Source organism: Xiphias gladius, chromosome 21, assembly GCF_016859285.1.
Source record: "Xiphias gladius isolate SHS-SW01 ecotype Sanya breed wild chromosome 21, ASM1685928v1, whole genome shotgun sequence".
Taxonomy (NCBI): Eukaryota; Metazoa; Chordata; class Actinopteri; order Istiophoriformes; family Xiphiidae; genus Xiphias; species Xiphias gladius.
The window spans coordinates 17,101,555-17,125,360 of NC_053420.1; the positions used below are offsets into that span (position 1 = coordinate 17,101,555).

At 41.2% G+C, this 23,806-nt stretch overlaps 1 protein-coding gene and 1 pseudogene across 1 annotated transcript; one reads left to right on the forward strand and one right to left on the reverse strand.

The window, feature by feature from the left end:
• The first annotated feature begins 1,384 nt into the window (after nucleotides 1–1,384).
• Nucleotides 1,385–9,702, forward strand: LOC120807254 (annotated as a pseudogene).
• Nucleotides 6,657–23,113, reverse strand: LOC120783146 (sodium-dependent neutral amino acid transporter SLC6A17-like). Its single transcript, XM_040115903.1, is given in 13 exon segments — nucleotides 6,657–9,456; nucleotides 9,459–9,741; nucleotides 10,851–11,013; nucleotides 11,196–11,355; nucleotides 11,653–11,845; nucleotides 11,951–12,143; nucleotides 12,991–13,232; nucleotides 13,336–13,446; nucleotides 13,537–13,718; nucleotides 14,940–15,066; nucleotides 15,938–16,095; nucleotides 19,552–20,012; nucleotides 22,856–23,113. Coding segments are annotated over 12 exon segments (2,217 nt in total). The 5' UTR covers nucleotides 19,835–20,012; nucleotides 22,856–23,113; the 3' UTR covers nucleotides 6,657–9,334.
• Nucleotides 23,114–23,806: the final 693 nt, after the last annotated feature.

The window sequence follows — 23,806 nt, forward strand, 5'->3', positions numbered from 1 at the left end:
TTCAGACTGAGGTCATTTAATTGAATTCATTAAAACAGAATATTTCTTCATTTAGGTTAAAGGGAGAGCTTGTCTATGAGGGTAAAATATTCATCCTGACAGAGGTGCCCAGACATGTTTGATACCGGTGTCAACACCTGAGTTGTGGTACTGATACCAAAACAAAACAAAACCTTATTTTTTCATTAAAAAAAACCCAGTTTTTTTCTTTTTCAAATCCCTATTTTCCCCAAATCTATTTGAAAACTTATCTGAAGTAAAACAGAATAAAAACGGCAAAGTCATGACTTAAATCAGGAAATCAAAGAACATGTAAAGAAGCATTCAGTGCTAACTTTTGGTACTTTCGGATGCAATGGACATATTTTGGTTTGTAATAAAACAGCATCGAGGTTGGATAGTGAGAGACAATATGAAATAGCTGTGAATGTCAGAGGTGATGAGAAGGATATGTGTATGAAAAAGCCTTACCTGATGCATTAGTCTTTTTTTTTTTTTGAGGATATTAACTGGTAAGGATGATGTGTGTAGTGCGGTGAGGAAACCCTCACCAGGGCCAGATGACCATAGGGAGCAACTTCATCTGAATGTGAAAGCATTCATATTTATACCTTTCCACTTATCCTGCCCTTTGTGGGTCTTACAATCTAACCACTGATTGGCTCTAGCTCTTTTTCTTTTTTATGCACACTTTGCTTTGTCTCTTCATTAATACTGTAATATTTTCTACAACTCTACTAGTATGGAGAGAAGTTAAAAAACAATGTTGTAATATTCATATCAATGATTAATAAAAAAAATAATTAATTGATCATTTGTCATATGATTTATTTTGAAGATTCTCTTCCAAACGATTCATAGTCTTCAATAACACACTATGCAATATTCAGAGTTCAATGTAGATTTATTTTATATTAAAAACAGAGTACGATAAACCGAGCTGGTCACGAGAGCAACTGCCTTGGCTCACTTTAATAATAAATTCTAACCTTGAATCTGTCTAATTCTAAATCTTGATTCTCAAATTCTGTTTTTAAAGGTAACTTACTGAACACAAAAAGAAAATCAATGACCACTTCAGTATCATATGAAAATATATTTCCCACATCTTTATTTAGAGCATCTCTCAACTTTCTACCACAGAGAAATCAACATAGAACAAAATGTATCCACCACACTGATAGAAGTCATTTCTTACATTATATTCTTAAAGCATTACAATACCACACCACCACTGGTATCCTTTGTCTCTCCTTTTTTAAAACCAAGTCAAATATTTTAGTCACGCCCATTCCCCCCCCTGACATCAGAAACCACACATACAAAACTACTGAGCCAGGAGACGAAAGAAAACTTGCGACAGCCTGCCTCTCTCCACACAGACATGGCAGAGCCTTGTATACCTGTAAGTATACCTGTACTTCTGCTGTCGAATCTGCAGCGGGGTCCTCGGGAATCCTGCTACTATTCCCCGCGGTCACAACTTCTGCATGCAGTGCATCCAGAGATGCTGGGAACGGGACAAGAGGTACAATTGTCCCCGCAGCTGTCCTGAATGTGGTCATATGTTTCCCTCCACACCTCAGCTGATCAAGAACACAACTCTGGCTGAGCTGGTGAGAGACACGCAAAGGTCTGACAGTGGCGGTGGGAAGAGGAAGCAGCAGCATCCAGGAGGGTCTTTGCAGGTCCCGAACAGACCCCGGAGCTGTATGGAAACAGGCACATCGGGAAACACTTTGTGTCGGAGGCACAACAGCCCCCTGGATGTTTACTGCTGCACCGATGAGCAGATCCTCTGTGCAGCCTGTGCTTCAGCTGAGCATGGAGGACACAGAATTGGGTGTGTGGGAGAAGAACGGAAGAGGAAACAGGTAAATAAAACAAACAGAAACGCAAAGAGATTACTGCAAATTCAGACTGTTTTTTTTTTTTTTTTTTAAGTGAGTAACCCTGGAAGGAGACTTTACCAGCTGTAAACCTGTTGAGTATAGGAGCATATGAGTGAGGAAAACAGTCATTGGTTGTGGACAGTGGACAAGCTTCTGGCTTCAGTTCAAACCTCAAACTCACCTTCTCAGTAAACAAAAATAAAAAAACAAGCAGCAACAAATGAGTACATGACAGGTACAATCACCAAGCAAGAAAGATGACAATTTTACCACCAGGTAAAAGTAACATGTCATAAATAGTTTCCCTTTTTTAAAAGTTCCATTCATCTGTGCAAAAAATCACAGTTTCAGACTGAGGTAATTTAATCAAATTCATTAAAAGAGAATATTTCTCCAGAAACAAAAAAAGAGATGTCTATGAAGAAAATATTCATCCTGACAGATTCAGGTGAGGGGGACATGTGACCAAAGTGTCCTCACATTGTTTGTACTCTATAATCCAGTCCAGGAAATGGATAGATACGGATACTGTACATTCACTGATCCCAGTCACCTGTGTATAAAACAGGAGGAGGCAAGACAAACGGAGGACTACTGTGAAAGCGGGGTGGTCAGTGTCATCGACTCCCTCCAGAGACATTACCTGTTGGTGAGGAAGCTGATTGGAGCTCAGGAGGAGGCAGCAGCAGCTCACGGCTCACATCTCCATACAGATCCTGGAGGCGAAGATGGAGGAGATGAAGCAGAGGGATGCTGAGCTGGATCATCTGGCACAGACTGACAGCGACATCAGTTTCCTGCAGGTACTGTGATCACACCTGTATCTGAATGATAGGTGACGTCTCCACTCCTGTGACTCTTCCCCAATTCCCCGTCCTCACAGGTGTGGCCCCTCGCCGCAGTGTCTCAGTGAAGCGCACCAACTCCATCCTTTCCATGAGGTTTCGGAGGATCCGCTCCTCCCGTTCGAGTTTACAAAGAGAGCTGTTGAACAGCTCGGGAGACAGCTGGAGGAATTTTGCGACAAAGAATTTGCCTCAATTACTGAATCTAGTATGTATCTTTATTGACGTGGAAATATTGTCTCCAATCATAGTGTTTCTTTTTAAGAATATTTGTGCCTTTATTCATTATAGTTGACAGTGGAGAGCAACAGGAATCAGCAGGAGAGACAGAGGAGGATGACGTGCAGCGAGGACGTGAAGCAAGTGTCTCACAGCCCCATGGTGTGTGTTTTTAAACCACTACCACACTGCTTTGGGATTTTTAATACAATTCTACCATTTTATGAAATATCTTGAAACTCATTGAAAACCCCCTTTGTTAAAATTCTTAAATATAAACAAACCTATTGAAAGATGAAACCTGCACTTCCCCAAAATGTGCAACAGCTTGTGTGAAAGAACAGAAAAACCAAGCTCAACGTCTTTCAACGTGACAACTTTCTTTAAAACGTCAGTACTGTAGGCAAATGCTCCTTGAATGGCTGATGAGCTTCTAACACAAGACAAGACCCCATACCATGCATTATCACACATTATCACACATTTTTTACTGATTTTTTAAATATATTTACATATTTTTTGTTTTGTTTTGGCAATCACACCTACCCTGAAAGAGGCCATCTGTTGTGCTATCACAGCAGAATAGTAATCCTTAAAAAAAAATATATCAATTTAAGTAAGAAGAAGTGTGGTTTTGAAGGGCCACTTCAGTCAAATAACAAAAAATAGTGATAAAAATAGTATAGTGAAAAATAGTAATAAAGAAAACATAACAGTAAGAGGAGACTTGGTTGTTGAATGTTTAAATATTATTTTTTCAGTGCGCTACAAATGAAATCCCTTTCACTTCTATAGTATATGAGCTGAGAAATCTCAAAGATAGATAACTAGAAACCTGGGAGCCTAAAACCATAACTATCAGCAGAATTTCGTTTTTGTTGGTGTTTTTTTTTTTTTTTTTAATTTGCGTGAACTGACCCTTCGAATGTGGCAGACATTTTAGACATATCCACCGGTGGCAGGTGCTTCATAGGGAAGGACTGCAGGCCGAGCGCTGCTACTATGAGATAGAGGTGGGAGGGGACAAGGCTGAGACTGCCCTCGCCTACAAAGGAATAGACAGAAATCCCGCACTAGTCTCTTCGCTTTTTGGTGGCAACGAAAATTCCTGGAGTCTTGATCAACTACTCTGTGAGTCACAGAAGTGAAAGCATCCAGCTCACAACATGTTCCAGTCATCACAGGATCGGGGCTTATCTGAAATTCAAAGAAGGAGCTCTGTCTTTCTATGAGGTGTCAGACAGTATGGACTTTCTTTACAAGACTGAAGCCAGATTCACAGAGCCGCTGTATCGAGGCTTCTGGCTTGGAGACAAATGTTGCATTAGGAGCTGTGGTTTGAGACAGGACGGACTATAAATGACTGAGGGGCTCAGAGACAGCCTGCGTCCATTTGAAGGGGAAACTTAACTTAAACAAAACTGAAACTTCTTGATTCTGGAGGTATGTATCACATGGGCTCATAGCAGAATTTCCTCCTCTTACACAGCAGACTTGCTTAGACCTTCCCAGATTGCCTGCCCATGTCACAAACAAACAAACTTCAGAATTCACTTTTTACCATGACACAGTAATGAGTCCATTTTGAACCACAAAAATCCAAAAATCCAACAACAGCTTGTCCACTCTTTATTTGTAATATTTTTGGTGATGTTCACATTCTTTTTTTAACTTTTAAAATTTGTATTTTTTTTTTTTTTTTTTTTTTACAATTGTCAGTATCATACAATCATAATATGGCTGAGGAAGGAGAAAGAGAGAAGCTGTAAAGGGACATTTCTAAATGTGTCTCCTGTACAATGTGTGCTCAGTAAGGCCCTGCATCCACAGGTAATAAGAAGGAATCCACACACACACACACACACACACACACACACACACACACACACACACACACACACACACACACACAAACACAAACACAAACACACACACATATGTTGACCTTGGTCACTTTTGGGGACATTACATAGACTTGCATTCATTTCCTGATCCTGACCATAACCTTAACCACTGACCCACAAATGAGCTTTTTGCCAGCTGGGGACAAGGCTTCTGTCCCCAGCTGGGAGAGCAATTCCCAATTAACTGGTCTTTAGACTGAAATATGTCCCCAAAAGTAGACTATGACAAACACACACACACACACACACACACACACACACACACTCCAGCACTTGTAAGGAAGAGTCATAATATCCCTTCGGTTACAAGGGGTGGGTCACTGTTAATCATTGCTATTAACTGACACTTCTGCAGTTTAAATAACCTGATATTGCTTTTATACTGAACTTGAATTTACTGCTATGAGGAAAACAAAACAAACTGCTAAGTTTCTTTTTACCAGTATTTGTGAAAAAAAGTGCATTAATCACATTCATTACTTTATGTTACATTTACTGCTAAAACAGTCACTTTTTAAGACATTGATATACTTCACATGAATAAAATCTATCTTCAGAATATTTTGGTTGCACAAGATTATGTACAGACATGAACAACAGAGATATCTCTAAATGATACATCCTCAGCAGGAAGTACCTGGCTCACAGAAACTAAAAAAAAAACACACGATTAAAAAAAAAGACAAGACTTTATAGCCACAGTAGTGGTCCTAAGAGACCATAACAGTCATTACACAACAGAAGAGAAATGTCTGAATGGAAGAATAATTGAGACAGTTTTACTATTCTTAGAGCTACCACTAGGGGCAAGAAAATGTAAAGCTTGGCCCGAAGGTGGCGCCAGAATAAAAGTCACGTCGTCATCTAAGCACCTACGCTACTCTTTTCAGGCTCAGCTATGTTGTAAAGGTGTGTTCACGCTGAGGTTCTTTCGCAAAAATTTTTTGATGCAGACACGTCCATGCATGTTGAAAATATCTGAACCCGAGCATAAAAAATTGTAGCTAATCTAAAGGTATATTATTCCACCTCATCAATGTAGGGCAAGATACTAAAATGTAATCAATTACACATTATTACTCATTGAACAAGTTACATTAAAAGTTCCAGATTACTAAAGAGCAAATCATTACTTGTTTATTTATTTTCCTTACTCAGCCCAGCTCTGCCAACTCCAAAGCGTCGGCGCCCTTGTTACGGTACATCAGGAGAAAAGAAGAACGAGAAAGAGTTCGAGTCCCTGTTTAGTTTAGTTAGTTCGGAGGGCTGTCCCTTTTTATTCGGAAGTTGAATATTCGATTGAACGTGGGGGGAAAAGTTAATATTCGAACCGTAATGACCTGTTCAATGTCAAAATTTACAATCTATAAGCACAACAGACCATTTGAAGAAGTCTGCCTTGTGATCCGGCAGAGGCGGCTCTAAAAAGTCACTATCAGCTTGACCATGCCCTGTTGACCTATCGTGCTAATAATGTTACTTTGTTTGCTACGAAAATGGAGGAAAATAGCAAGCAAGGCCGTCCTGAGCGGACAATCATGAAACCAAAGCATCTGAGAAGCAACCTGTGGCAATTCGAACAAATTGCGCGTCATTTCAAATTTGTTCAAACTTGAGTTTTGGAAAAAGTGACATGCCCTGATAGTTAGAGTCAGTGAGGACCGTACTTTTTAGCACCCATGTGGATATATCGGAGCTTTCCGGAAAATTCAACTTTCCCAGTTGTAATTGTGACTTTGATGTTGATGTTAACACTATATAAAAGTGGGAAACTGGAGATTTAGGGATTACTGAGACTCAGGTCAGCCTGACCTATGGGCACAGGAAATCCCAGTGCTCAGCAGCGAAACACATTGCGGTGGAGAAAAAGCACGATCACTCGTTCGTAACCATTCATTTTGTGCCAATGACGGCAGGACAGGTGGAAAGGTACAAACATGAATGCTTACAAATTCTGCTCCCGGGACCAGCTCGGCTTTTTGACTATATGCAATGAATCCACTACATCAGACCCAGGACTTCAGTTAATTATTTACTAGGTTGAACCTAATTGGAAAACTGCGCGGCGCAGGGGCCCAAGCCTAACTGCCCCCGGTGAGGTTTTCCTCTTCCCACAGTATCCTGGCTCGAACTAAAGTGTTGCACAGGAGGAAATTTTAACAGCATTTTGTGGTAAACTGCTAGTGTGGCTAAAAACAAGTGGACCACTAAACCTAAAAACGGAGACAGGTGAGCGGACATCACCTAACATGTGGTGGAGCCAGAACACACTGCTCCTGTGAACACAACCAGCTGCTGCCCATACACAACTACACTGAGATCACACATCACCTCTACCTGCCAGCAGCATTTTCATATCTCACAACAACAATGAGTTACACAAACTACAAAATAGACAAGTCTTTAAATATACAATTTCAGTGAGCATCACACAAGATGAAAATGTATACAGTATATATACTGGTCACTTTTTTAAAGATAAATCTTTGTTATTCATCACACCTACGTACACCGCAAATATACAGGAATATAAATATAGTCCGTTTTTAACCTAACACCATTGCTTTAAATATTCTGATAAAAAAATAAATAAAGGTATCCTCTTCTGTGTAACAGGAACTTAAATGTGCTCAGTTTGAATGTGCAGACAGGTCTGCACAACTATCAATGTGAACAAAAATGAAACATGTTCACAGGAAAATGTCCATCTTAATTTTACCGGTTCAGACTGTCTGCTGGCTTAACTTCAGTTTAAGCAGGAGTCAAAAACCTTCATCACAAAGGAGCCCTGGTGTTGCATGACTGAGTTTATGTTACTGTCGGCATCAAGAGGTTTATTATTTCACAAATACACAGAAACAGCGTGTGCATGTGTTTGAGCATATGTGTGCATGTATTTTATTTGTTTGTTGTGCGGAGTCTAAGGGGTACAGAAGTTCATACTATCAAGTTAGCTGATGAGTTTAATATTCCATAATTTGGATTTTTGTTCCCTAAGCTCCTATCCGTTGGTCCGTTGCTTTTATTCTATTTATTTTTTATTTTTCTATTTCGTGTTCATTATGTTTTGTGTCCATAGTGAACATAATTTGTGCATTCTCGTTTGTGCTACAATATGATTAAATATTGCTTAGTCATTGTGTGGGATATATTTGACGGTATTTATATTCAAAATAAGAGGTCAGCACTTAGGGTTAGTATTTAGCTTGTGCACAATAATTGTGTAAAATCTATTTTGTGGTTCTGTAGGATTGTCATTTTTGTAGGAAAAAAGTCAGAGCTACATCGAAGAAGCAATCTGGACGTTTGTCTCAAAATCACATGAGCAAGCTGTGCGTCTTGTCAGTGGATACGATTGTTTTGTGTTACAGTCTGACGGGTTTAGTTCACTTTCTACGCAATTCAGCGTATTAAGTCTATTATTCTGTCACATAAACATGTAGACTTCAAGTGTTTCCTTATCTACTTTTTACTCTTTGGCGGAGAAACTGAAATGTGTGACTTTCTACAGCACAAGTCATAAAGTGTGTGTGGCGGATGATGAGACGGTGGTTTTGATCTCCTCCAGGTAACAAAAATTATATTATCCCGTGTTATATTACTATACTGTACATCGCTGTTTACAGAATGAACAAGAACAATACTGGCTACAGACAAAACAGAGCAGGAGGTTGAGTTAGGGTCTGAATGGAACATAAATGGGTGTCTTTAGAGCAGCATTTTGTTGTTCAAAACAGCGGAGCGGAGGTGCATGTCCATGCTCAGTGTAGACATTCTATATGTATTCACTGAAATCACTGCATACTGTCTAACAGAAAATAATTTGATCTGTGTCAAACTGTATGGCTTTGACGCACAGTATCGCTACAAAGGGCAGCAACGCCAACAGCGAAAGGCTTTAAACCCTAAAATGATGAAACACACATTCGTCTTGGCTCTCAGTGCCACTGTGCTGAGTGGGAACCTGTTCACCCAGCAGAACCACACCTGCTTCACTACATTCGCTCTTTCAGATCCCCTGCACTGTGCAGACAGGGATGTGCATAATACTGTGGGGGGGCTGTGTCTGAAGATCTTTATACTAAGGCAAATCACAGAACTTCATCTTAAGCACATAAACCATGTGATTTTAAATACAGAATACATGGAGATGTACAGTGTGCCACTGTTGATCAACTGTTAAGAGTTTATTGTGTCTTTTTTTTCTTGCTTTTGACATATATCTCCATACTACCTTCCTGTCCAGAAGCGGGGAATCCTGGAAACATTTTGGAAATCTTCTCAGGTGGTTCCTTAGTCTTATTTTGGGATGTGTGTGCTCAGTTAAATTAGGCAGCTACATACAGTTTTGCGGTGTTAGCAGGGGAGGGGGTAGGGGTTCTCTGTGCTGCAGTGACCCCTGGTGGAGACTTTATGGCTGAAAGGTAAACGGTGCTACAGGACTGGATGTAAGAGCGGTGGGTTTGGACAACAGTCAAGAGTCCGACTCTGGTGTAACAGGCGTGGACAGTGTTGTTGGCGTGGTGGGGCTGATGGCAGCGTTTTGGTAGCTTGTACCGTAGCAGCTGTTTGGAGACAGGGAGTTGGGGTCCAGGGTTTGTTCCCTCCAGGAGTGAGGTAAGCTCTGCGCGCCGGCACTGATGACGGTGCCTCGCCAGGCTTGGCGCCGAGGATTAATCTGGCCTCGTTCTGCTCCTCCAGGTTGGACATGTCCTTCATCATGGTTTTACGGTAGGAGACGGACAGCTTGTTGGAGCCGTCTGACATCAGGTTGAAGTGACGGGCGATGAAGACGACAGGCAGAGGAAGCATGGCCAATACAATGAGAGCAAAGCACATGGCTAGTGCCCAGGGAGGGTAGCTCTGGAAGCGTTCCTGAGCCTGGAGACACACAGAGAGGGTTCAGATGTTTCAAAAAATGCTCTGTAGATGGAAAAGATGAAAATTGAAATTTTTATCAGAAAGTACAAACTGTTTGGTTGTGCAATGGTGGGAAATTCTAGTGTTTTTTTATTCTTGCCTATATACGAAGACACAAACATAATCATAAATCGTAATCTTTTTGGGGACAAATACTTGTCTAAGAGCCTTTTCTAAAAAGATTTTTATGTCAAACTGGAAAGCTAAAACTCAAAGAAGTAGTAGATAGTGTGCCCACTGTAATAATAAAAAAAAACAATACTTGAAAATGACAAATAAGTCAAGTCATTCGAACATTCACTTTAGTTTTATTTATGTGTACCCAAATCACATCTATTATCTATTATTTTTCTCTATCCTTAGACCCTGATTATCAATAGAAAAACTATGAAAATTAAAAAAAAAAAAACTTTGACAGGAGGATATAAAAATAGTTTAAGCTGAAAAATGGAAAGTTAACCAAAATTGAAGACTGAAAAGTAAATAAGTGCATTCTCTAAGTACTGTACTTCAGTAAATTGTTGAGGTACATGTACTTTAGAGTTCTTCCTCTTCCTCCTCTTATAATAATACTCAAATTCCCCATTCCCATTCCCAAGATAATATATTGCACATTGTACTTCACTACATTTATCAGCTACAGCTACCAGTTACTTTGTAGATTAAGATTTAACACGCAAAATATCCGAATAGTTTATAAAATATGATGCATTGTTACAGATTAAACTACCCAACAGTAAATAAAGTAGTTAAAATGATCTCCTTTCTCAAACAGCTACATCAAAATGCCGCTTAAATCTTAATTCATCAATAATAATCATTTAATAAATATAATATATAATAATGTGATACTGACAGGTGCAACTCTGCTGCGAAATGAGTACTACTTTAATAATACTTCTAGGTAATAGTTCTGTGCTTTTAATTAACTAAGATTCTGACTGCAGGACTTTCTACCTGTAATACAGTATTTTACATTGTGCCACTGCTACTTTTACTCAAGTTGAGGATCTGAATACTTCTTCCACCACTGCTGCTGGCAACACACATGTCCACACACACTGACTGACCAGCTCTTGGACCCAGGCGTTGTATCCTGGTGGGCTGATGGCCATCTCGATGACAGTGGCTGAGATGAGAACAATGAGACAGAGAGGGGACACATACTTCCACAGGTAGAAATAGATCATGTTTGGTCGGAAACCCAACATGTCCTCCAGGTCCTGCATGAACCTGAGACGGAAGAGTCAAAATATTACGGTAATGACCATGTCTCTTCATACATTTTATACTTATTTAACACTCCTCAGATGAATACTTTAACTTTATGATTTAAGTTTGAGAAGAATCAACTGCAGACAGACACATATCCAAAGACATGCACACGCAGGCAGCTGACCTAGTGGTAGGTGTACCTTTTAGTGCCGTAAATCCAAGCGACAGACAGATTTTCCAGGATGACCACTACAGTTAGAGGCAGACCAGCAGAATAATCATCGAACATGGTGACAAAGTAATTCCCTGAGCGCTGAACGAACAACAGGCCACACAGGAAGGCCACAATGCAGCAACACACTGAAACAAACATAGGGAAGAATGAAAAACAGGTAATTCAGGGGAAGAGATGAAAAAAAGACATAATAGAAAATGGCATAATAGATGAGTAAATGGAAAGTAGAATGGGTCTCTTGCCAGTGAGCTGTTTTGGTTCCTGTTACTGTTTTGCTTTCAGTACACTCAGAGCAATAACACAAAGCCTAATGCAGCCCAATCCTCAAATGTGCTTTAATCCTTTTTAATTGCCAAGTTAGGATTTTCAGATACTAAAAACATATAGTGGCCTGACCACGGGAGTCAGTGGGGGACCTTTACCTGTGAAAAGCTCCTTCTGGACTTTGTAGGCGTCGAGGACGGGTGTGGTGATGCCTGTCATGGTGCCGATCATGCTTCCCAGACCGAGGTTAATGAGCATGAAGAAGAACATGACCGACCAGAATGGGGACGCTGGGAAATGGGTCATGGCTTCTGTGAAGGCGATGAAAGCCAGGCCGGTGCCCTGGACAGCCTACAGAGAGACGGTCAGAGGACTCAAGTCAGGTAAAGGAAGGAGTCAAATACTGAACAGGCTCTGGATACTGTATGTCTTTAGAAAACTGTGCCAAAGACTCACCTTGTTGAGCTCGTCCTCCAGGACACAAGGCTCCAGACCCAGCTGGGCAAAGCTGCCCTCTTTGACCGTCTTGATGACCCCATACATCTCGGCATAGTCTGATGTGGTGAGATGGGAGAAGTTCACGTGTGGAGGGATGAGATCGTGACTCAGGACATGTGAGTCGAGGTATCCCAGGATCTTCTCTGCATTCCTACGGTGTTGAAACAAGAGAAAAAATTTGAAAAGCTAAAGATGGTATCGTCATATAAAGTGATTGAGCGACTGGAGCTACTAGCTCTTAGAGTCATTCACTCAAAAGATTCAGTATAATGTAAGACGCGGATTTTATTATTTTTCGGTCCGATCATTCACTTTGCTCTTACATACTTGTTGTCATTCTCAGTTCCAGTATTTTCTCTGTCCGACTTTGGCCTTGTTTTGACTCAGTGTTACCAGTTTAATAAATGACCGACGTACATCCCGGGTCTCAGATCCAACCACCCATGTTCCCTCATTAACAGCAGCATCAAACTAAATTCAAAGACGTAGTGCAAAGAACCTGTAAAATAATATTTTGGTTTTATTCCTGTATGCTCTTACATATGGCTATCATATGTCATATGACTATGTTTCAGTTCATCTACATGACATAAAACTGCCCAGTTCATGCTAAAAAATGTGAGTGACAGGTGTCAACCTTATGGTTTTAGTTTCTTGTTTTTAATTTCAAGATTGTTTTCTCTTGATGGACATGGGTTGTCCGATTGGGCAGTCAGAATTCTTATAATTTTTGTGACATCCTGACTTTTCATCTAGTGCCATCATCAGATCAAATTTTCAATTTGTCCGGTACTTTGGTTTATTACCAAATACTTAATGAACTAACATTTCCATCGGCCTCAGCTGTACTTTGTGTTGAATGCTAATTATCAAATGTAAGCAAACAAGTGCCTGATATGATCAAGCTTTTTATTTTAATTACTTCCTGAAAGATTTTATGATCCACATACAGTGGACGGTGCTTAAGGATACATAGCTTTTGCGGGTGTTGAACTCACTCTGCGACACACTTTTCATTCATGATGTTGGCCTTGAAGCCCAGCACAGCGAACACCACCAGCGTGGCCAGGATGGAGGTGAAGAAGTTGATGAAAGACACGAGCACGGCGTCAAAATGACAGTTGTTGTCTATCTTATTGTAACTGGAGAAAGCTATGACTCCTCCAAAGCCCAGACCCAGGGCGAAGAAGACCTGGGTGGCTGCCTCCCTCCACACCTTGGGCTCCAACATCTTTTCCAGCTGTGAGGTACAAGGCATTAGTCTTGGGTTTATGATATATATACAGTATATATATTATTAAATATTTAGAGTGAGAAAGGGAGGAGAAACGAAGTAGTCTCACCTTGGGAGTGAACATGTGAGCAATACCATCCACCGATCCCTTCAGCATCAGCCCCCTGACCAGGAAACAGAAGAGCACCAAATAGGGGAAAAGAGAGCTGAAGTACATCACCTGTAGATGAGGGGAGAAAAAACCGATTTAGGAAAGGGAACCCAGCACTCTCCTTCATATTTTTCTCTCATCATATCATCCCTCCACTACCTTCCCAGAGGAGGCGATTCCTTTAATGACGGCGAGACAGACAATGATCCAGGCCACGAACAGAGACAGGGTCATTTTGACGTTGAGGCCGCCACTCACTGCGATGGTGCTGGTCGTGTTCAGAGTCTGACGGTACCAGAAATAGGTCGTAGCCGAGCTTTTGTCACACTCCGGCTCCACAACTGTACATTTTGCAGAGAGACAGAGAAGGATGTTTAGTTTGGGTGATAATGGGTCTGAAGTAAAAGAAGTGGGTTTGAAGATGCAACAGTGAGATTCGGATGTCACGGTGAGGAAGATGTTGAGGGCAGAAGGAGAAATATAATGAGACGGAGAGTGTTTGCTCAGGGTCAATATCTCAATTTCTCAGCTTGTTTACACCTCTCAGACGTAAGTGAGCTACACAAGGTCATCTGTGTACTTGGCATGCAAAGCATGAACCTCCAATTCACATCACTTGGATCTTTTTCAGTGCACACACAGTATATTCTCTCGTTACCTTGGGGAAATGACATATACTGTGTGGCTGAGTTTAGAGTCAGCAGTGTTACGACTCTCCACGTAATACTGCGGGATGGTGCAGATTCATCTACGTGGATGCTCACATAACCCACAAGTACACATGAAAACCTACGGACGCAGGGAAAGCTCTTTATAGATGTAGGATAATCTAAATCTCGTCTGTCACACTGGATACAGATCTGAAGCATGAGAAGCCGACGCACAGCGTTTCTGTCCTCCCAGTGAGATGTTTTACATTCTGCTGCTGTCCTTCAACATTGGAGGCCGAATCTCTGCTCCAAGTCTTTCTACCAACAGTATGCTCAGCCTTGCAGAGTCATACACATGCGGAGTGTTTCTTTGCCGCCCTGGGGTTATGTTACTATCAACATTGATCGAATGAACTCCAGAGGGTTTTAATCTGGATTATGTCCGTGAAGTTGTGACTGGAAGGTGTAGGGAAAGTTAATGTAATTTGTCTGATCTGCTTAAGTGTGTCGTTGTGGACTGAGGCTGCAGGGCTTGATGCTACACAAATTTAATACCAAACCTTGTATCAAGGTTTGCCGATTGAGAAATTGTTGTGAGAGCCATATACATACTGCTATGATTAACCAAATCTATACTGTTTCAAATATAATCCTGAATGTGTACGCAGTCTTGATAATGAATGAGAGCATTTATGTGCTGCAATGGAGTCAAAATGAAAAAAAAAATACAAATTGTTCTGCGTTATAAATCATTTAATGGCCTAGAAACAAAATACATGGCATCTTATATGCTTATATGCTGCACATTTTTGTTTTTTTGTATTGTGCTTTACACGGAACTGCCTCTGTATTTGAAAGGTGCTATACAAACGAACTTGCTTTGCCTATTTGTTAGTATTTAACGTCACTCACTAGCAAGTGTCCCGTTCTTTCTGATTGGGCAGTCGCTCCATGGCAGAGGATACTGAAAGGACTGGAAGAAGTAGAAGATGCTCCAACCAATGATCACATTGTAGTAGAGACCCACAAAGCCGCACACCTAAATAGATAGACGAATAGATAGATAGATAGATAGATACGAATATATGATGTCAAATTTTCTGCCAACATTTCATAGCAGAAAAAGATCTGTACAGAGTGAAAAAAGTATGCAAATAAAGCAGGACACTTCATGCATGTCCCATGCTGCTGTCGGTCTTCAGAGCAGTCTTGCCAGCCAGGACATTCAAGACCTAAATAAGGTTGAGGAAAGCATGAATAATTAAAGTGCTCTCTCTTCAACAGTGATCTTCTATGAGATATTTATAACTACTTCTGCGCCAGCCGTGAAACTCAAAAGAAAGGCTACCTTTCACTCTCCAGAACGTCAAAACCTTCCATACACCCAAGAGAGGCTGAGGCAGTGTGATGGTGGATTTGGTAAATCAAGATGTAACTTCATCCTGATTATTCCTATATCAGTTTCATGGTTGTTTAGGCTTTACATGAAATACCACATACATAAGAGATCCACAAACATACAGCACTGGCAATGGCAGTTTAGATAGACAGATAGATAGATATTCAAAGTGTTTGAAAAAAAAGAAGGCACCTTCATAAATCACACAGACAGAGCATCGGCTTGCTTTTTGTTTTATCCTTAAACTGGTGCTCATTCAGCAGATGCGCTTCTGTTTAACTGCTGGGTGTGACAGCTGTTCCTCCATTACAACCTCCCCGATTCTCATCATTTCTCCGTCCACCGCGTTGCTGTCAAACTGCCTTTCTGAGGCACCATTAAAGCCTTTAACAGCTACAGCGCACCAAAGAAAGTATTATCAAGAGTATGTGTTAAGATCACAGCTATAGAGATGATACATGATACAAATAAAAAAAATAAAAAAAATTCAGTGCCTGGCTGCTTCCCTTACCATCAGACTTGACATCCCTATCCCGCCCAGACGGGGACAGACATAGTTCCAGACCCCGATGCTCCCACGTCGGATCTTCTGACCCACCGCCAGCTCCAAGAAGAAGAGCGGGATCCCGATGATGAGGAGGAGGATGAAGTAGGGAACCAGATAGGCACCTGAAACACAGGGAGGCTTATAGCTGAGCTTACATGGTACACTGTAGGTGTCTAATGGCAAATGAGTCCCTTTGTAAAAATTTTTAACAAAAATCATCCCGGAGACCAAGGGGAAATAATATGTTTGTTTGGCAAACCGACACAGAAAAAACAACAGTGATGTTTGTCCTTAAATGTTGTCTCTTTTGTTGTCGTTGTATGTGTCTGACACAGACACAAAAGGAATTTGTGAACCAACAGAGAGAATTTGCAGCTGTTGCTGTAGGAATTGAAGAAAGATTATGTAAGAGTGTCCATTTCCTTACGGCTTTTAGCCTACTTTCTGGAAATAATGTATACTTTACATTACTGCTAAGCATTTTTCACAGTGGTTTGGAAAATGTTCAGCAGAGCTGTAATACATCAGAAAAATTACAATGACTGAGAAAATATTAACACCTGTACGTTGTCAATGAAATAGCCTTGCAACAAAATTCTCCTTTACATAAAGACTATTACACAAAAGAATATTAGAAACACTCTGAAATGGAAAGCAATCCAATACAACGGAAACATCGCGAACAGCCTCACAAATGACCACAACGTTGAATCAGCCCCTCTTTGACACAGTGACAAATGATGTATTAAAAATTAAGACTGGTATATTGGATTGTGTCACATTGTACAGTCCTTTTTTTCCCCCCTGGTCATTAAGTGTATAAGAGATTTGTAGCAGATTCTCTAAAACATGCAAAATATAGGTATGGTTTTTAATTGTGATGAGTTTATTGAGGTTCCTTGTTGATTTGTGTTTTAATAGTTGCAACACTTGTGCAGTAATTCAACAGTTTTAGACTGTTTTCTGACTTGCAAATTGTCATATAGTGATTCAGTGAGATATACCTACTCAATGTAAGGATCCCTGCTCCACTGAGGAATATTCTTTGAATTTCATTTCAATTTTGATGGAAATCTAAATTTGTCCCTTTGCAGCTTAATCCAGGGAGGCGTAATCAGGATGTAACTGTGTTTTTTATGTGCGAAGGGTGAGTCATCATCTGGGATATAAAGACTTATAGCACGCAACCATGTACTACTATAAATACATCCAAAGTAGGAATTACATTCAGTGGCACACACATCCCATAGTGGGTTTGCGTAATGAGCCAGAAAGAGGAGAAGAGGCGAAAGGCTAAATCAAGAAAGCTGGAGTTGGAAAGGATAGTGAGGTTTAATGAAGTGAGGAGTTTTGGGCCTCAGCTGACAAACACTGAGCAACTGTAAGCAAATTCACTTCATCACAGATTATTTAAACTGGAGCCTGTGATAGATATGATGTATAACAGAGTCAAGGGCTTAACGATGTGACGGTGGGGGGATGAAATGATAGAGGGTGTTAGCAGAGGAAAGAGAAAGTAGGAATGAGGGAGGGAGAAAGAGGAAAAGTGAGAGGAGTCAACACAACACAGACCTCTAATGTGTCTGTAATTGGCTGCCAGACAACAAATTACACAGTGAAAAATGGCTGCCTGCCAGGCTACATAACCTGACTGGTCTGGGAGAGAGTCTACTGCCAGTAAATCCTCCCTACAGGGCGATGAATCCTGCATATATGCAGTAAATCAGACACGGGCAGTAAAGATGAAAACACTTGGACCAATGGAAGCAGTACCGTGTCTGTCAATCCATGATGACAAGGTGTTTTTCACCTATAGAGAACACAGGTTTACACTGTGTTCGCCTCAGATTACAAGCATCTCTTACAAAAATAAAACCTCACCACTATACACTTATGTTCCTTTTTGATTGGGCTCTTTTCTGTTCACCAGAGTATCAGTTGAGCCTGACCTGCCCCTGTCAGCGGTAGTAATCAGTGGTGCTGCTATATTTAGACCTGGCTGTTTTTTACACAATACAGCTGCTCTCTTGACAGTTCTGTACTGAGTGGAAGTGTGATGTAGTTCGCGATGGTTGAGGTTCAATCAGCCACTAAAGCTGAACAACCTAGAGGACTCTTTAGCAAAGAAACAGCGGGAAGCTGAACGGATGTTGACTTCATATACGTGCAAATCAGTCTGACTGTCACTCATGTTAAATTGGCCTGGACAGCACTTATAAAGTCAATTTCACAATACGGCAAAAATTTTGCAAAATGACAAAACTTGTCACATGTGAAACAAGAACTTCAGGCACTAACTTTTGATGGTTATTAATTACAGTTTGTTTTGAATAATTAATGTGAATAAAAGAAACAATGACATGGGGTATTATCCTACTATCCCAATATAATTCCACATACAGCTGAAAAACAATAATATTCAATTATTGTTCAGCCCTTGTGTCAAAGGTCGCGAATAACTTTAATTGCGGAAAGACTGCTAGAACATCCTACCCAAAAGGATGGACGGTTACTTTTGGGTAAAACTACATTCATATACCCCTTTATGTAAAAGTAGAAAGAACCTAAGTGTAATAAAAGTAAAAGTTACATTTTAGAGAAATTGTTGTTGGATCTGATCTTTCCAGGCATATCTAAGGAGACAAATGGACAAGTTGAAACTGGATCGTTGTAATTGAAAAAAAATCTTATGTGTCACATTAGTGTTCAACCGTTTAACCGCTCAGTTTTTATTACTGACAAGCTCCATAATTGTCTGTTTTCTGATACCATACCATGATATCGTGGTATACTGTAACACCCTGAGGTACACCGAGGCGGGTCAGCAAAAGCCGGATATTCAGGAGATTTTAAAGGGGAACTCCACCAATTTCACAAATTAAAGCCTGTTCACAGGTGTTCGGTGGGGGAACACTACTGCATATGTGAAAAAAAGTTGTATAGAGCCTTTCGTGGTTCCAGAGGGAATCTGACCAATGTCCTCAAGTGATGTCACTTGAGTCAAAGTCGGTTGGGTCTGAAGACTAAAAGTTTGAAAAAAAAAAAACAACAACTTTGTTTGTGGAGTTAAAAAGAAGTGAACTTACCAGACCTCTGTAGCCCGCTCCTCATCTCTGCTTGAGGCTAGAGGCTACATTAGCTGCTACTAGCATAACACACTCAAATCTCTGACCGAACTGACAGAGGTCAGGTTGCATTTTGGGTAGTGTAGGCACCAAGTTTTAGGAAGGAACAAGAGTGAGTTGCATAAAAAAAACCTATCTCTGGTTCAGCGGCATACTTAAAGTTCCCTTGTTTTGTATTTTATTTTTTGTATCACAGTGTCCTTTAAATATACAGATGACAAATATACAGATGACAACAGCTGTTATACTGTCTTTTTTTGATAATACCTCAAGGAGTATCCTCATGGAATTTAAATTATATGAAGTTACTGATTTTGACCTCAGAATAAAATCTGAAAAAGTAAAGGAACTAGTTTAGAAGTACCTTTATTGACTTAATTATAACAACTGTTAATGTAACTGTAAATTAAATCTTTTACTGATTTGACTGTACCCTCTGTGCCGCCAACTCACCTCCTCCATTCTTTTGGCACAGGTAAGGGAAGCGCCACACGTTGCCCAGGCCCACAGAGAAGCCCACCTGGGCCAAGATGTACTGGAGTTTGCTGTTCCAGGCGGGGCGCCCATCGTTTTCGGGCACCTCTATCTGCGGGACTTTCTTCCCGGCCGCCCCCCCGACATTCAGGGAGCTGCTCTTGTAGTCGAGTGGCTCCTCGTGTGCGAGCAGGTCAGCCACCGACTCTGTGACGTGCTCATGGCTCTGCTCGCGCTGCGTCACCTTGCTGTTCTTAGGCATGAGGGAGGCTGAGGGGTTGGGAAAGGGGTGGGGGTGGAGAGAGAAAGAGAGAGCGAGAAAGAGGCTGGAAGGAACAGAAAGAAGGGGTATAGGCAACGACTGGAGAAGAGACGGATGAATGTAGCGATAAGGGAGAGACTGAGGAGTGACAGCTGGATTTCAGGTCTTGGCCTCAGTCCTGCATCAGAAGAATAGAAAGGTCAAATAGAAAATTGCATTTCAAGGACATCATCCAAATTAAAATTGTAATAATCTTCCATTATTAGACAATAGTCCCATAAATACACTTCATTTTAAATAAAAGAAATGTAAGGTAAGTCTCCTTGAAAAGACTCGTTCGATGTACAGTAATTTTAAACTTCCTTTTCCTGGCTGACACAGTGATTCCTCCATTTACTGCCTGGTTAGGCAGGTAATAAGAAACTGGATTGTAACACACGGTTACTCCTCTGCAGACCTCAGCAGGGACTTGAACACACATTTTTACACTAACAACAAAAAACCCAACAATGGTTCTTTGTCTCTTATAAAGTCTTTTTGGCTCCAAAAAAAAAATCCCAATCCTGCAAATTGTTCTATTTAATTTCCCTGTTCTGCAAAGCTTAACTTCCGTCAAGCTTTTTTTTCTGTAAATCCCCTTTTAATCCTCTGAAGCCTTGCAGCAACATCCATCCTCACCCCTCTTTCAGGGCGTGGTTGGTTCAACCCAAACGTAATGGAGGAAGTGAACATGATGCTTTGGATGAAGTGGAGTCATGTGTTCTCTTGATACATATCACAAGCCCTTGTATAGGCTCATTACTTATTGAGTGAATGGTTTCTCCATTATAAAAATCTGCCACGCACTGAAATGCAAAACTGACAAAGCTAGTAGTTTATTTGAACACTGTTTTCCATGAGGACAGAGGGAAAAGAAAAAAATAGCTGGCTATCAATAAAGATCCCACAAGAGCTGATGCTTGTGCTGTTCGTGACTGATCACCAAAGTCCTGTCAAAAGAGAAGGATTTTAGACAGGAGCTGAATGAGGATGCTGCACCTCGAGTGTGATGCAACACCGGTGATGCACACGAGCCTTCATCGTCAAAACACTCGCTGATTACATCAGCTTAAAGCAAACTCTGTTACTGTCAGCAGATTCTCCACGAAGACTATAAACTCCACACAAACCCTCTCAGAGCTCCTGCTAGTGACAAGAAACCTACAAACACTCCGAAATGCCTCCAGTTGTGCTCAGGATGTGCGTTTGCTTTCCCTGTTTATTCATTTTTTCATCCCACACCAGAATTCTTCCTCTGTGCATGTCAAGATGAGCCTATGATACAATAATCCGTGCACGGCCATTCACAAGTCTTCATAATCCTGTGTGCATTAACTGTAAAGCTCCCATCTCTGCTTTTCTGTCTTGTCATTCAATCCCACATTACAGTATACAAGACACGTAATATCAATCAGCGGCTGCATCATCCAGCCAACCCCAATAATCCTGCTGGAAAAAGAAAAAAAAAAAAAAAAAATCAACACACAGTTCAGATGCTAAGAGTCAGACTGCGTGGGGCAAATTTATACCAAAAGGCGTGTTTCCCCCTGGCTGGGAAAAGCCTTCCTGTGGCAATGTTATCTTTCTCCCCGGCTGATCACGGCTTTGTCCTTGAAAAAAGATCTTCATATAACTCGTGTAACTATCTGCCTGACCTTTGTATATTTGTTATCTAGCAGGGCCATTCGGGGATCCTGCACCCATCAGAATAAGGGATAATAGTCACATATGCTGGGAATTTCTTCAGTACTTCCACGCAAATAACTGTCTCATGCTTATTCTGAACAAAGGTCACATTAGCAGCAGAGGGTACAGTACGAGGTGAATTACTGTATTTAATTAAAAAATAATGCAGTTTCACTCAGGAAATGACTGTACGGTGTCTGCTGTACTGTGCAGAAAAGCAGCTTATCGTCTAAATTAGAATTTCATGCTGTTCATGTTAGAGGTCCCTTTTAAGAAATCATATTTGACACTGGTAACTTACCAGCTCCAACAAAGTCACGAGTTCAGCCCTCACCACATCTACCCATGAGCACATGCTCCTATACATCTCTGTTTTCAGACACATCACAAAATCATGAGTATCCTGGTAGACGTTATACTCTCAAGCATATCAGCTGGAAGCCTGTGATAAATATGTTTATTCATATATCTCAATGGGTTATATTTGAAGAGATAATAGTGACGTTCCCAAACACCCTCCAGTGACACAATGTATCATTAACAAAAAGGAGGCACAACGGCGGGTATCAGCTTCAGTCATCAGTCTTGTTTAAATGTCCCCACTTGTTCATTCTTCGATTACTGATCCTGTGATTACCAGTCTGCTTTGTAAGCCTGAGCCACAGTTAGTGGTTCATCAGCTGTTTCACGGTGGAAATCACAAAGTGATCCACAAGTCTGAAGCCTTTAACAGCCAACTCCTGCTCATTTCACTGGCAACAATCCATTTTATTTTAGAGAATACAGATTTAGAATATGGGTTGACTGGAAAAGCATGAAGACATAAACTTGAACATAAACTTTTCACCATGAAACCCTCTTTTAAATCTAAACTACAACTGAACGGAGCAGTCTCAGGCTGTGAAAGGACCCTGAATGCTCTCGGTAATCAACAGCACACCACAGATCACTCACTGAGAACACCTGCTGACACATCTGGTGCTGATGCTGATAGTCTGGTATTTTCTCATCTCTGGTTCCACTGCTCATGAGTGACGACTGATGCTTCTTAAGGCACAATCAAGGTCAAATACGACTGTTTCCTGACCTCCGTGTTAAACTAGGGCACTAGGGACTCGAAGCAAGCGCTGGTGTGTGTTGAAGACGGGAACCTGAGCAATTCAAACTCCTTCCAAGGTGCCTGTGAACTTCTGCAGAAACAAGCTGTCCACACCTTTTGAAGTCCAGGTGACAACAGCGAGAAAGAGGTGCACAGTGGAAGGATGATTAAAAAAAAAAAAAAAAATTCTTTCTCACCGTGAGTCTTTAGCAGCGATCAACGACATCCAAGGTTTCCTCTGCACGCGGCGGTCGGAGAGTACCTGGAGAGAGTCATGAATACAATCCGCCGGGGCTGGACTCGTGTGCCGGAGTGGTACTGGCTGGGCGCTCGCAGGACACTGGAGGACGGAGCATCACATGCCGGTCTGCCTAGGGCTGACACTCAGGGTGGGGAGTCCGGGGCGCACCGTGACGCACGACGCGCTGCTCATTACCAAGAGCGACACAGCGGTCGCCCGCCACTCACTCTGTTGTTGTGTGAGACAGTATCTCCGCACGGGAGGCAGAGACGCTGGGGAGGGGGGGGTTTGGTTTGTCAAGGTTATCCACTCTTACCTGAGGAAGTGGCTGTCTGACGCAGCTCTCGTCATTCGCTTTTCAATTGATTAAAAAAAAAAAAAAAAAGAAGAAGCCATTCGTCACTGGCCCGTCAGGATAGTAGGACAGGGTACACAGAGAAAACACTTCATTAAAAAAAAGCAACACTTGGCTAATCCGGGTTTTTATTTATTTATTTTTTACGTCAGAGTACAGTAGAGGTTTTGACAGCATCATCCAAAAGTCGAGTAACAGGCCTTTTCAGAGCAGAACAGGCATTAGAGGAAAGGTTCACATTTTTTCACCTCTTGTCTTTCTGCAATACTCACATGCCCATATGTACAGCAAAACAGTTTTCAGTCGCTGTCCAAATTGGCTATCAAGAGATGTCTTCCTAACACGATTCCTGTGTAAGTGACTACTGATGACAAAATCCACATACCCGAGTTTGACTAATCTGGTGTCTTCCAAAAGTCATTTTAGGACCACGCTCCCTACTTGTAGTAGTATTCCTCTGTTGCAGCTCAGCAAGAAAACACTGTCCGTGAAAATAGAGAGAAAGAAGGAATTTCATACTTAAAAGACTAACTTTGGAAGATATCGACTTGA